Here is a 15,791-nt window from a genome sequence, read left to right on the forward strand (position 1 = left end):
GCAGTGGTTGACACAATTTAATGACTTGATGCATTAGTGACAATGTGCACAATGTTTGATGATAGTTGTCAAGACACAGTGAATGGGAGGCTTGTTATTGAAGTCTTTTGCTTCTGCGACAGCAAACTGAATGGTTTATCTTTGTAGAGTGCTGTAGCAATCACCGGGGGAGTTATCCAGCCATGTTAAAATGCAGACCATGGTCACAGTGACAGGAACACTTTAACACCTGCTGCATGGAGTCAGACTTCAAGGTTGCAATTGGCAGTGGTGATAATGGCATTCTGGATTTTTATGTGTGAATTACACTTCACACTCTCGCTGCTCAATGCATACTCATGCATTGACGTGTGTGTGTGTGTGTGTGTGTGTGTGTGTGTGTGTGCATATAATCACGTTCATGCGTTGACATCTGTGTGTGCTCACTTGAACCACTGTCTTTATACATATGTGTGTGTTTCCACATACAGTGGGCGCACAGCTGATATATATATATATCTTTTATCAGCCTATTAGTTTTCCATTCACGTGGTTGCTGGGTATTATCCAGATGCACAGCCTGTAAATTACTTGTATATAAATTGGCTCTGATCATTTTGGTTTATCTGATTCTTAAGCAAAATCCTGTAATATGATCCCATATAAATATTACATCGCTGAATGTTGCAGCTCTCGTAGTTATTAAAAATTGTGTGTGTGTGTGTGTGTGTGTGTGCATGGCTGCCTGCATGTTTGTCTGAGATAGTGCTTATTTCTGCTGGGGATAGCAGACGGTTTGTCGGGGGTTTGATACCATGTGTATATAGCTGCACTGGGCTGGTTGGTCAACAGGGAATCGTTTCACAATGGGCATGACAAAACTGAAATGGATCTACGAGCATCCGGCCTGCTCCCCGTATTGGTCACAGATCCAAGACCATGGTGCGCATTTTGCTAAATGTGTCACTGAGTTTCTGAGACTGAGCAGAACATGAGGAAGCTAAGTCTTATCTGAAGTTGCACCAATATTAATTATGTAACTCCAGTTTAAATAATACTTCTCCTTGACTATGAACCCAGGGGAAGTTTTCATTAAAATTGTCTTTATTTCTATAGGTATTATTCACACAGTTTTGCCAAAGCCGTTATTCTTTTATCGCCTCACAGACACCTGAATGGAAGTCTTTCTCTAATAGAGCGCTATAGAGTTTTCTTGTGGAGTTTTTCCTCATTTGTATCTGGGGACAAGGATAGGGGGTGTCATATATTGCAATGACTGTAAAGCCCTTCGGGACTACCTTGAGCTTTTGGGCTACACAAATAAACTTGACTTGACTTGTTTTATGGGTTCAGTATTGCAGCCAAACGCAGAGGAATATGGCAGGCAGCAGTGAGTTTGAAGAAGAGTCTAGGTTTTTGCAGCTAATAAGCACATAAATCAGAAAAATCTCATAGAAGAGTTTTGCCAGCACCGAAAGGGCTATAACTTATGTTCCACCCTGTTTTCTTCTCAGAGGTGGGGAGAAGATGACTGAACAGAGCTGGCGGCTCTGTTTCATTTCGAATCCTAAATCGCTGAGATCTGGAGTGGTCAAACCCCAGTGCAGTTTCAAGTGCCACCACATATGTCAGTAAATTAAACAAGAACGATGCCATCTGTATATTTTCTATGTATTGATGATGTTTATTTTCTAATTGTGATGCGCGCGCGCACGCACGCATGCACACACACTAGGGATGCCCCCCGAAACCCGGTTCTAAACGGGAACCGGTTCTAAATTAGTAAAAATCGGAGCATTTTTAAGATCCGACGTTTTCGGTTCTGCTATCGGTAGTCGGTAGGTACTCGAGAAATCATGGAGTGAGATTTATATTGTGGCAATTGTGTGTCTCTCTCTTACTGCGCGAGGGGCGGGGCTGTGCTGTGCGCCACACACTCGCTCACACACGCACAGACAGCTCTGCTCAAGTGCTCATCATGGCGGAGAGAACTAAACGTTCAAAAGTTTGGGTATATTTTTCAAAAGTCGATGACAACGACGTTCGTTGCCACAAGTGCAACAAATCATTTGCCAGTAAGGGTGGCAATACAAGCAATCTGTCGAAACATCTTTTGTCGAAACATGGTATTAATCCGCAGAAATGCGGAGTTTTCCACTGCTTTGCTCGTAGTGTTCCATCCACGTCCACTGCAGGTAAGCCGTATGAGCCATACATACGGAGTTAGCTAGGCTAATAACGAATTATTACGAATAGGCCAATACATAAAATATAATTGCTTAGCTAATTGTTTAGCTACAAATATATAAGCCATAGATACGGAGTTAGCTAGGCTAATAACGAATTATTACGAATAGGCCAATAAATAAAATATAATTGCTTAGCTAATTGTTTAGCTACAAATATATAAGCCATAGATACGGAGTTAGCTAGGCTAATAGCCGGGGACACTATAAGTCAGGAGAGATCACGACTCCTGCCGGAGAAGGCAGATATGTTGATTTTTCTGCAGAAGAACTGTTAGGATAATGTTCTAGGTTCTTGTCTGTTTGAACTTCCGTTAGCCTTTTGCTGTAAAAATTTATTTTTAATACATTTTTTTTTCTTTATCTTTATCTTTATCTACTTTTATTTTTTATCTTATTTGTTGTTGTTGAATGTTGATTATAAAGTCTATAATTCAGACGCATTTAAAACATTGCTGCTGCTGTTGCTGCTGAATAAATAATATTTGTTTATATTTATATAAAGTTATATAATAGAATAATAAAGCAATGTCGATTCTGTTCTTAATTGTCTTTTTTTCTTGCACAATAATCAAAAAGAACCGATAAGAGTATCGATAAAGTACCGAACCGATAAGCAGCACCGATAAGAGTAGTAGTATCGATAAAATCCTAACGATACCCATCCCTAACACACACACACACACACAGGCAGGCAGACAGACAGGCAGGCAAGCAGACAGACAGAAAGACAGGCAGGCAGGCAGACACAGACAGGCAGACAGGAAGACCGCCAGGTAGACAGACAGACAGACGGGCAGGCAGGCAGACACACAGACAGGCAGGCAGGCAGGCAGACAGACAGACAGACAGACAGACAGACAGGCAGGCAGGCAGACTCAAAGACAAACAGGCAGGCAGACACACAGACAGGCAGGCAGACAGAAAGACAGACAGGCAGGCAGACACACAGACAGGCAGACACACAGACAGACAGACAGACAGACAGGCAGGCAGGCAGGCAGGCAGACGCACGGACGAACAGGCAGGCAGACACACAGACAGGCACGCAGGCAGGCAGGCAGGCAGGCAGAGAGACACACAGACCGACAGGCAGTCAGACACAGACAGACAGAAAAAAAGACAGATGGGCAGACAGACAGACAGATGGGCAAACAGACACACACACACACACACACACACAGGCAGACAGACAGACAGACATGCAGACAGACAGACAAACAGGCAGACAGACAGACAAACAAACGGGCAGACAGAAAGACAGAGAGGACTACGATCTTTTAACTAAAATAATGTAACAGGTGGGTGATTTGATGATACGCCTTCTGTCTAAAAGCGGATATAGACACGCCTTTTTCTTTGATTAGTCCATCAATCACAAATGTCAGTCTTTTGCATGTTACACGGCCATGTGCTCAGGCTCTTCATGATAAGGGTGGTTAGGCATCCAATCAGAGTGTTCGCCTGCTGTGATTGACATGCTCCCACTGTGAAGTCCTGCCTCCCAGTGCTCACTAACCTCTCTGGCATTCCATGTCAAAAGCACCACCAATGTCAGTTTTTTTTTCTCCATCAGACATCTACCATACTGTGCAGCCATAATAACATCTGAACTGCTAAGGGGAATGCAAGGAAAAAAAAAGAAAAATAATAACGACTTAGACAAAGAAATCTTCCACTTTGTTACAACACATTTACTTATATGCAACTACCTTGTCAAAACATCAATTTTAATAAAGGCATTGACTACCAAGTCTTGACTCACTTTTATGATTTCAGAATGTGTGTGCGTGTGTTTGGGGTGGATGGGCATATTTGGAGTTAATGGCTGGTTTACTGGTGAGATGGCGGAGGTAATTTATTTTCTGCCGACTCGTTTAACCAACCCAGTGCCTGCAGTAATCCTTGTAAACTCCAGGGGTGGCTGCCGTGCATGCTTGGTTTGTCTAATAGGATCTACAAGAGCAATATTTAGGTGGCAGACAGACAGGCAGACACTTACATAAGACAGAGGAGGACTTCTAATTTCCACTTTTTCTGTGTGGCTCCCTTTCTTGTCTAACCCTCACCACATACAACCCTGACAGAGATGTTTATAGTATGTGTACACTGACTTCAATCACACACTTCTCCACATGTTCACACACACACACACACACACACACACACACACACACACACACACACACACACACACACACACACACACACACACACACACACACACACACACACACACACACACACACACACACCATGTCACCACACCTGTCACCAAACCAAGGCGTCCGGGTGGTGTGGCGGTCTATTCCGTTGCCTTCCAACACGGGTATTGCCGGTTTGGCTTGGTCAGGCGTCCCTACAGACACAATAGCCTGAGTGCGTAAGATGGCATCGTTCGACTTCCGACGTACGAGTACCTGCACAAGAACTTCTGGTCTGGTTTGTTGAGACAAGCGATGGCTTTGTTTTACACTCGCTGTTTGCAGGACCTCCCTAAAATCACGGTCAACGATGTACATCGCATCGTGAATGCTGCCTTGGTAGCTCAGACAGGTAAAAAAGAAAAGGGGTTTAAGATGTATATTTTGAGCTACATCGACAACTACAAGGGTGAGTAACGGCATCATTAGAACTGGTAGAGGGGGCGGTCTAGCTGTTTTTTACAAGTTAGGGCTTAAGTGCCATCCTGTTAATTTTGGTAATTTTATCTCATTTGAGGTTTTATGTTTTTTAATTACTGGCCCTTCGCCTTTACTCTGCATCTTAATTTATAGGCCCCCTAATTCAGTTAATTTTATCCCTGAGTTTTCTGACCTTTTATCTATTGTCAAGCCAAAATATGACAGGGTGCTTATTCTTGGCAATTTTAATATTCATGTGTGTTGTCCTTCCCATTCCATCACCTCACTTTTTTTTGATCTTGTAGATTATTTTAACCTCATTCAATCTGTTAAAGGGGCCACACACTCCAAAGGTCACATTTTAGACCTTGTACTGTCATCTGGTTTCTCTCTCGAATTTCTCAATTTGGTGGACATGCTTGTATCTGACCATAAAGCTATCATTTTCAAAGTCCCACTACAGCTCGCTACTCCTAGTCATTATGCTAAAACATGCTCTCGCATTCTCAATGCTGGCTCTGCAGTTAAATTCTATGATGCTTTTAATTCATCATCCTTTAATCCCTCTTTATCACTACTCAATCCAGATGCACTATTAAATTCATTCAATGATCAGTGCCAATCCATCCTCGACCAAATTGCACCATTTAAAACTAGGAAACAAAAATGAAATAACCTCCTCTGTCTGAATGATCACCCCCATGCCTTTAGAAGACTTTGTGGAAAAACAACGACAATGGAAGGCCAACAAGTCCGAATTAACACATAACACCCTTAAAAACCAAATGTTAATTTACCAGAAGGCAGTTAAGGATGCGATATCAGCGTACTTCTCTGAACTAATATTGAATAATAACCAAAATCCTAAAGTTCTCTTTGGGGTAATTGATTCTTTCATTAATGGTCCCTCCCCTTCTCTTTTTGAACCTGATGCTGAGCTGCCCGAAAAATGTCTCACTCATTTTGTATACAAGGTGGAGAATATTAGGTCCAAAATCCAGCCAGGCTCTTTTTGTTCCATTCCCCATGTTAATCCTGCCTATTTCACCCAATTTCAACCAATTACAATTTCAGTGTTGGAGACCACAGTCTCCAATATGAGCTCCTCCTCCTTCATCCTAGACATCATTCCCACTAAGCTACTCAAGGAGGTATTTTTCACTATCAGCCCCGTTATTCTTCAAATTCTTAATAATTCCCTGGCCTCCCGTTCTTTTACAGACAGTTTTAAGCATGCCATCATTCACCCATTGCTGAAGATACCTAATTTGGACCCCCCCTGTCCCTAAGTAACTACAGGCCACTCTCCAAATTGTCTTCTTTATCTAAGGTTCTGGAGAGACTACTTTCTTCTCAGTTGATTCCTTTTATGAACACAAATACTTTTTTTAATAGCTTCCAGTCTGGCTTTAGAGCACTTCATAGTACTGAGACAGCTCTAGTTAAGGTAACTAATGATGTCAGTGAATGTTCTCATTCATCCAGGTCATGGTTATCCAAAAGAGTTGAATCAAGTGCAACTGGACTTGGTACATATCTGCGCCCGTCGCTAACTATCTATGGCTCTGTTAGCGACGGGCGTTGGTAAACATCGGAACACAAAGAGCCATGGACATTTATAGCTCTGACAATGACTCCAAAGAGGATAAATTCTGAGTCTCATCACCAGTCAGTCAGACTAGCTTGGTCTAGTCAGAAAGGCACGAACTGAGGAAGCCTCTTGGATGAGAGGCGAAACGTCTTCACGGATATATACCAAGTCCAGTTGCACTTGATTCAGCTCCTTTGGGTCACTAATGATCTACTGCTGAATGCAGACAAGAGGTGACTGCTCAATCTTAGTTCTTTTGGACTTAAGCGCTGCCTTTGACACGGTTGATCACAACATCCTCCAACATCACTTAGTCTTGGGTTGGCATCAAGGGCTCGGCTCTTAACTTATTACACTCTTTCCTCACCAACAGAACTTTTTCTGTTGTTCTGGGTAACTCTACCTCCTCAGTGGCTCAGTTGAGTTGTGGTGTCCCTCAAGGCTCAGTTCTTGGCCTCCTTCTCTTCTCTATATACATGCTGCCCCTTGGCCAGGTCATTCAAAATCACGATGGGCCATTTTTATGCTCAGTTATACATGCCACTAAAACCCACTAAAACCCACTGATCCTAGCACCCTATTAAATCTCACAACTTACCTCACTGACATTAAATCCTGGATGTCCAAACATTTTCTTAAATTTAATGATGATAAGTCTGAGGTCATTCTGCTCGGTCCCGAAAATTCCATCAGTCCATTTGCTACTAATCTTGGTGGTCTTTAAGGTAGTCTTAAAAAGGCTGCTAGGAATCTTGGGGTAATATCTGATGCTAACCTCAGTTTTGACAATCAAATTAAACATGTTGTTCAGTCATGCTTTTTCCAACTCAAGCTAATCTCCAAAATTAGGTCATTTTTATCAATTGCCGATTTGCAAAAAGTTGTACACTCTTTTATCTTTTCTCGGCTCGACTACTGTAATGCACTTTATTCTGGTATCAGCAAGGGCTCGCTCCACTGTCTGCAGTTGGTACAAAATGCCGCTGCTCGGCTCATTACAGGGACAAGGAGGCATGTCCATATCACTCCTGTGCTTGCCTCCCTTCACTGGCTCCCTGTTATATTTCGAATTGATTTTAAAATTTTACTGCACACTTTTAAGGCTTTAAATGGTATTGCTCCTTTATACATTTGTGGTTTATTGACTTGGTAAGTCCCCCCCTCGACCATTAAGGTCTGCAGATGGAGCCCTGCTAGTTATTCCCAGGTCTCGGTTGGTTACAAAGGGTGATCGGGCTCTTGCTGTTAGGGCCCCACACTATGGAACTCTCTTCCTGTTGAGGTAAGACGAACTAAGTCTCTTGCTTCTTTTAAATCCCATCTTAAAAATGTTCTTTTCATGAAAGCTTTCACAAATTTTTGATATTTGTTTTTACCTTTACTGTTTTTATTCTTACTCTTATTTGATCTTATTCCTGCCTTGTCTGCTTTTATCTGTTTTGTTTTTTGTTTTTGTTCTTTTGTGAAGCACTTTGTAACATTGTTTTAGAAAGGTACTATATCAATAAAATTATTATCAACTATGCTAGCGCTAGCCTGCTAGCTAACGTTAGCTAGCTAACCGCAACCTTTTGTATCTGTCCAAGTCGGAGAGTACTGCTGGCATCGTGTGTGGCTGCCGCTTCTCCCTCTCGTAGCCCCCCTTCCCATCCAGCCCTGTATGTCTGTGTTATGTTTATCTGTCGTCTTGTCTCACCCCGTTTATTGTAAAGCCACTTTGAGTATTAGAAAAGCGCTATATAAGATTGATAAGATTGATTTATTAACGTTAGCTGGCTGCCTTGCAACTAACGTTACCTTCATACTTTGTTTTTGTTAGTCAGCTAATGTTGCTAACTTACATCTACATTCAAAAGCACAAAATCAGTAACGTTACATTCTTGACTAACGTAAATCTGTCTCTTTTTCAGTATCAAACAAAGCTAAAAGTACAGCAGAGGTCAGCGTCAGGGCGACCTGCTATAGGTCCATGAGAAAGCATGAGAAACCCCACAATTGAGAGTAGGAAGATGAGCAGTTAGGTAGCTTACACAGCTAGCTAGGTATAGTTCTCAGTCATGTTCTGGGGAGTCAGTGTTACCAGAGTTTGGATGTTAGGCAAAACATCAGTCTGTTTTTTTTAATACGTGCATACTTTTGAAATGTAGTTGCAGCATGTTTAGCATGGCGTCCCCAGAAAATGGCTTGAGTATTTCTGTTCCATGTTCCATGTCACATGTTCCACTCACCTTATGAACTATCGCCTTCCACTCACGCATCTTCTTACTGTTCCTATGTGTAACTATCCACATATTCATACTTCCTTTAAATGAATCAGTTGAGACAGCTTCCAGAATCAAAAATGAAAAAAATAATTACTGATTAGAATGCATGCCCAATGCAGTCCTGTGCTGCTGAAATGCTACTTTGGATTTTGAGTTTTTCTTGAACCCATGTAAGTCCTGTCTCGACTTATTCTTCTTTCTTAATCACAAAATCATTCAAAAGGTTCAAATTAAGACCAATAATTCTACAACCCTTTTAATGGAATATGAACAATATCTTCATGACATGGATTTTATGCCTTTTTCCTTACTATTTCAGGTGACGGTAAACGCATCCCTCTGTTTCTTCGCGAGCCGCTTAGCTCCTCGCTCGCAGTTAGTAGGGAATGAGGGGAAACTAGAGGAGAATTATAGCGCGCCGAAAACGCACACACTGTGGCACACAACAGTGCTCAGTGGAGCCTGATTCACGGCGTTGATACTTGAACGCCCCTTTTTGCCCTGTTTGAGTCACTGATTTTTCGGACGAAATTAAGATTTCGGACGGATAAGTTAGCGGCTAACGAATGATTCAGTAGGACGTAAGCATCCGGTTGTACCGCAAGTTCTTACGCAAACTGACACACCCGGAAGTTCCGCAGCGCGACATTAATGCACCGAGCCAATTGGCCGTGCCGAGCGGGAAGCCGGATGTGGGTATGTGTCCTGATCGCTGCACTAGCGCCTCCTCTGGTCGGTCGGGTCGCCTGTTCAGGGGGGAGGGGAACTGGGGGGAGTAGCGTGATCCTCTCACACGCTACATCCCCCTGGTGAAACTCCTCACTGTCAGGTGAAAATAAGCGGCTGGCGACTCCACATGTATCGGAGGAGGCAGTGGTAGTCTGCAGCCCTCCCCGGATCGGCAGAGGGGGTGGAGCAGCGACCGTGACGGCTCGGATGAGTGGTGTAATTGGCCAGATACAATTGGGGAGAATAAAAAAGGGGGGGCTAAAACCAGGTCCTTACCTTAAAATATACCCTTTTCCTCATGGGGGACCCATAGAATGTCCCCACAAGGTAGGTGGTTTAAGTTACACACACACACACACACACACACACACACACACACACACACACACACACACACACACACACACACACACACACAGTGAATTGAATAAGTACGCTGCTGTTTCCTGAGAGGAAAGTAGATTGTTGTCTGTGTAAGACAGATGTCGAGCTGGTCCCTGATCGCTTACAAAATGGATGAGCTACTTTTACTATTTAATCACATTTTAGATTCGCAATGGGGACTTTTGAGCAATGGCGGGTTCCCTTCCAAATGGGCTGGTGATATCGGCAGCAATAAGAAAACACAAAATCCATTTGGATTTTAGGTAGTGTTATTTCCATCACTCATGTTAAGTTAATATCGGGCTAAACACATTCGCACACGTCATGGACAGGTAGCAAATGGCTTTGCGAGCCAATCGATGAGAAACAAGCTCAGTTTGATTGTGATAGGCAGTCAGTATGTAAGCTGCGGATCAAACCTGATTTGAGAGCGAGCCGTAAGAGCTTCCAGAGGAGTAGGTGTAGTATGTTTTGATTATCAATGAGTCTATTTAGGGCAGATCTCCCAGTCTCCTGATACCATTTCTTTCTCTCTCTCTCTCTCTCTCTCTCTCTCTCTCTCTCTCTCTCTCTCTCTCTCTCTCTCTCTCTCTCTCTCTCTCTCTCGCTCGCTCGCTCTCTCTCTCTCTCTCTCTCTCTCTCTCTCTCCCGTGTTCACAGCTGATGTCCAGTTGCTCTGGAGTGAGTGGCTTTCTAAGGGGAATACAGCCAACCCCATTCTGTCAGTGTCAGGGAACCGAGACGGCTCCTCCAGATTGGCTGTCCTCTCCGGGGGGATGCTCATTACTAGGAATAGCACTGTCAAAATGACCAGCTTATTAGCATTTATGTTTTATATGCAACAAGAGGCAACTCAACAGATTTTTATTCTTTTTGGATCCAACAGTTCAATGGGGCAAAATTATCATTTTATAAATGGCTGCAACTGAATGGAATAAACCCCCTGTATAACTGAAACTCAGCGAAGCAAGCGATGAAGAAAAGGCTGCAAATAGTCTCTCAGAATGGGATCCTTGCACAAATTAACTCACTGTTGTCCGTTTGGTATTTTTGTTATGTGATTAAATGGATAGTACTTGTACCCGTCGGTCTTGCCGGATTTGGCATCTTGCCCACCCACCCTTATATGATCACAGTGGAAATAAGCATGTGGCTTTATTGTGTTCTTTAATCTGTAAGTGTATGTTGTAACTTTCTTCAGGAGAAGCATTATTATGTGTATTTTATGATTGTCAAATCAATCAATCAGTCTATCTATCTGTCTATCTATCTATCTATCTATTGGCAATGAAAAGGATTTTCTCTGAACAAGATGGTGATTCTGAGGTGGCCTCTCTGGGTTTCCACACACACATTGCTGTCCCACACTACAAAAAGACAACAACAAAAAAAGGGAAAAAACTGATACCAAGACCAAAAATACTGTGATATTGTGGTGGACACGTATTGGGGATAGAATTCACCCCAGGAACTAAGGGTTAAGTCAGGGTTGCCCTGGCAGGTTAACGCAGGGTTAAGTTATGGTTGTTCAGCCAGTTTTCTGATTATTCTTGCCGCCTCCGCTCAGTCGAGCTGGGGTTTTTGTTGTCTCTCTGATTTACCGTTGATTAAAGAAAGTTGCCTACACGGCTAAAGTGTGAACCTACGGTCTTCTCCGTTCCTTCAGCTCTACAATATTATTGTAAATCTGATCGGTGGCCTGTTCATTTATCAGTGCCTATTTACCATCCTCCACAATTTATCTTATTGCTCAATGCCACAGTCAAGTCAAGACAATTTTATTTGTATAGCACAATATCACAAATTACAAATTTGCCTCAAGGGGCTTTACAGTAACACAACATCCTGTCCTTAGACCCTCGCATTGGATAAGGAATAACTCCCTAAAAGGAAAAAAACCTTTAACAGGGAGAAAAAAATAGGAAGAAACCTCAGGGAGAGCAACAGAGGAGGGATCTCTCTCCTAAGATGGACAATGCACAGTATAGTTTTCCCTTTTTCCTCCTTTCATCCTGAGGAGATTGGGAGCTCCACTGTGTGGCATCACAGCTGATGTACCATTTAGGGGCCAGACGTCTCCATACATCCTCCCTACATGCATACAGACATACACACATGCACGCATTCACTTTCTCCATTTCACAGGTGTGATTCTGCTCTGTTACCTGTGATTTGCACGTGCTGAGTTTGTCTGCAGCAGTATCCTGGTGTAAACTACTAATAAGACACGTTAGCCCCTAGCTTACGAGTCTGACCCTTTAGCCGAGCGGTTAGTGATGTCGCTTTGCGGTGCAGTACACCTCGTATCGAATCCCGCACCGGTCAAAACAATAACCGGTTACATTGGTGGCAGCGGTGGGATCCGGAAGTGTGCAGATCCTCAGAAGTCTCTTCGGAGTGCGGGAATAACAAAGCGCGAGGGCGCGCTTCCGGGGAGGGTGACGACTGTAAACTACTAATAAAACACGTTAGTCCCTAGCTAACGGGTCTGATCCTTTAGCCGAGCGGTTAGTGATGTCGCCTTGTGGTGCAGTACACCCGTATTGAATCCCGCACCGGGCAAGAAAATAACTGGTTATTTATTTTTTACAATGTCTTAACAGGTTTAATCCAAACCCATTTAAAAGATATATTTAATGATCATGGATTACTTTCTTTTTCTGATATCAAACATGCATCCAATCTGCTAGGTTCCATTTTTTTTAAATTTTATTTACAACTTGGGTCATTGCTCAGGGCATATATGTCCTCTGCCCACCCGCCCAGGCCGCAAATGATTGACTACGCAGGCTGAAACCACGGGTACGCTGTCTAAACTGAACTCTGTCAGTCCTCGCTGGTGGTAGACCTCGTCGCACTTTGGTTGGAAGAGGCGTGGAGACGAGACTGCCCAGATTCAACTCAAGATTTCGATTGAAATGTTGCATGGTCCAGCATCCATGACGCATCTCGCAGCCCAGATCATCAGCAAATCCACTTCCGATTTTTCGTTTTGCACAAAACATACTGTAACGTACACGATAAGTAGACATGTTAGCCCCGGCTAACGGGTCGGACCCTTTAGTCGACTGGTTAAAGTTGTCGCGCGCGGTGCAGGAGATCCGGGTTCACGTCTCGACTGTGGCGACGGTCCCGGACTGCCCCCCTGAATTCACTGCAATACCTTACCCCTGTCAAACTCCATCACATGAAAATCATCACTGATCCTATTTGTAACCTGTGCTGAATGACGGTTTAGGGCACGTGGTACAATTCTGGAACAACGTTGCATCCTAACTATCTAACTCGCGACACATGAAACAGTGGCTGAAACTAATGTGCTTTGATTCTAAATCATATCTCAGTCTTTCCAAACTGAAATCTCAGACCCCCTCCTTCTTAGGTGTCATATAGGTGGAGGTCTCAACAGCTCAAATGAATGATGCCAGTGAGAACACATCAAATGCCGGACATAGTACACTGATTCCTTGAAAAACATTCTGTAAGGTCAATCTAGTGTGTTCAGATGTTTAACTCCCTGTGTGTGCGTGTGTGCACTTTTTACTATTTCCTTACTTTATTTATCCCTTCTCATAATTAATTATTAGCTTTGTCATTATCGTCAATATCATTACTTTGTGTTCGTGTTCTAACGCATCCCATGACGCGTTCTTATGTCTCGGCCCCGTTGTGAGCCTGCTTGCTGAAAGAATACTAATCCCATGTCTCTGCATGTTTCATAAAGTCATGACATATGGTGGTTTTTGTTGGTTTGTTGAATTCTAATAAAAAAAATGATCGCAGGAAAAAAAAATCTAACCCAGCGTTAACGTCAGAAATACCATTTCTTGAGCTCCTTGGCAGTGAAGGAGGAGGGGTGACTATGGATCTCCCCCTCGCCCTCCCCCTCACAACACACACACACACACAACTTTAAATATTTTCCTCCCGGTGCTTTATGAGCCTGTGTGGGTATTTACACAGAAGAAGCCACAACAATGGGAAAAGCTGTGCTTCCCTTGTCGGTTAGTTGGTGTATTGATGATACCCATGCATGTGTGATTTGAGAGTTGTGTGCGTCGGAGCTCTCGAAAGCACTCCGAATAAATCCCACCGTTGGTTTCTGCACCCCACGCACTTCTGCACCCACTGTTCATGTAAATTTGTCCTTACAAAAAGAGTTGGTCCGTGCGAGCACGCACGTTGTTCAAATGTTGAGGGCGCCCCAATAACGCGCGAAAGTAGCTATCATATGTATCCAGATAGGGATTCGTGACACACAATCACACACACGCACGCACGCGCACACGCACACACACGCACACAAAAGAGTTCGTCATTTATAAAGCATCCAAGATTGCCTACGTTAGACGCCGTTACTCATGAATTCTGACATAAATATTTCAAAAATTAAGTGTACAAACCCTCATTTCAGATTCGGTCTTACCTGCACGACACGGTGACTTCAATCTTGGTCGCAGGTACGGTGGAGTTGAGCGGATCAAATTCCCCTATAGACGCCATGGCCGGGCTCAGTATCAGTTCGTCTTAATTTCTGAAGTTGGCACACGTATCAAAAAACACTATTTTGACACTATATCCCGGTAACTCGATCCGAATTTTTTTGTCCCATCCACCCCGGGGAGAGGAGGACTAAATGGCCAAGTGCCGGTGGTGGTAGTAGTAGGTTGTGTTGTCGGTCGCTCTCTTGCAGTTGACACGCATACCTGCGACTGGAGCGGGCGGCGTGCCGTGCACGGAGGTGTGATGGAGGAAGAGCATCACTTCATTCATGGAGAGAGAGAGAGAGGGGGGGGGAGCGTGAAAGAGAGAGAGAGAGAGAGTGTGTGTGTGTGTGTGTGTGTGTGTGTGTGTGTGTGTGTATGTGTGTGTGGCAGGGGGGGCTCTTTCCCTCCGCATTTCTCCTCACACATCGGCAGGTGGAAGCAGAGACTCGGGCGAGTTCCCCGGCGTGAGACCTGGAGGCTCGCTCCGGCGTCTCACGTCGGTTCAAATTCGACGTGTTTGATGTCAGCAGGTCGCAAACAAGGTGCGCTGCATGCAGAATCTAGCTAACCGCCAGTTTAAGTATAATAACGATGATAATAAGTTGCATCTAAACTTAAAAGTAATTTGTTTGGACAGGCGTTTGGATAATCAGTGAAATATATATGTTAACCTACTGCTTTGATCCTGCCTACTGCCTGATGTTATTTTGTCCCATTTAATTTCGTTTTTTCCTTGCCAAGTTGTTCTGTTGCAATTTTACCCATGTTTTGTTGGTCGTGTTTTAAGCTTCTTCCCGTTCCAAGGCCGGCCAAAGCCATTTTGAGGCCCCTAACGGTATTTGTGCCCCCCCCCCCCAAAGTATTCAGTGTCTTCTTCTTATTTTTATTTTTTTTTAATCTAAACCTAACCTCTTCCCAATAGCACTTACTACAGAACTAGACTGTACACCAAAAGATTTGAGATTTGCCGTCAGCACCATTTAGGACTAAGACTCAAAAGTTTAACCTTCAGGTTCAGAAATGTCAGGTCTCCGTCCGGGTAGCGTAGCGGTCTATTCCGTTGCCTACCAATACGGGGATCACTGTGTTACCTCCGGTTTGGTCGGGCATCCCCATAGACACAATTGGCCGTGTCTGGGGGTGGGAAGCCGGATGTGGGTATGTGTCCTGGTCGCTACACTAGCGCCTCCTCTGGTCAGTCGGGGCGCCTGTTCGTGGGGTTGGGGGCTGGGGTAATAGCGTGATCATCCCACGCGCTACGTCCCCCTGGTGAAACTCCTCACTGTCAGGTGAAAAGAAGTGGCTGGCGACTCCACATGTATCAGAGGAGGCATGTGGTAGTCTGCAGCCCTCCCCGGATCGGCAGAGGGGCTGGCGAAGCGATCGGGACGGCTCGGAAGAGTGGGGTAATTGGCCGGTTACAATTGGGGGGAAAAAGGGGGGAAACCCTAAAAAGAGAGAAAGAAAAAATGAAATAAAGAAATGTC

At 43.9% G+C, this 15,791-nt stretch overlaps 1 protein-coding gene across 1 annotated transcript in view; it reads right to left on the reverse strand.

The window, feature by feature from the left end:
* Nucleotides 1–14,320, reverse strand: part of LOC130131577 (copine-9-like) — a 208,637-nt gene extending 194,317 nt beyond the window's left edge. The window contains exon 1 of the mRNA XM_056301330.1: nucleotides 14,244–14,320. Within this exon, the coding sequence (XP_056157305.1) occupies nucleotides 14,244–14,320 (77 nt within the window). The remainder of the gene's footprint in view (nucleotides 1–14,243) is intronic.
* Between the last annotated feature and the right edge of the window lie 1,471 nt (nucleotides 14,321–15,791).

This window comes from Lampris incognitus, chromosome 2 (genome assembly GCF_029633865.1).
Source record: "Lampris incognitus isolate fLamInc1 chromosome 2, fLamInc1.hap2, whole genome shotgun sequence".
NCBI classification, from domain to species: Eukaryota; Metazoa; Chordata; class Actinopteri; order Lampriformes; family Lampridae; genus Lampris; species Lampris incognitus.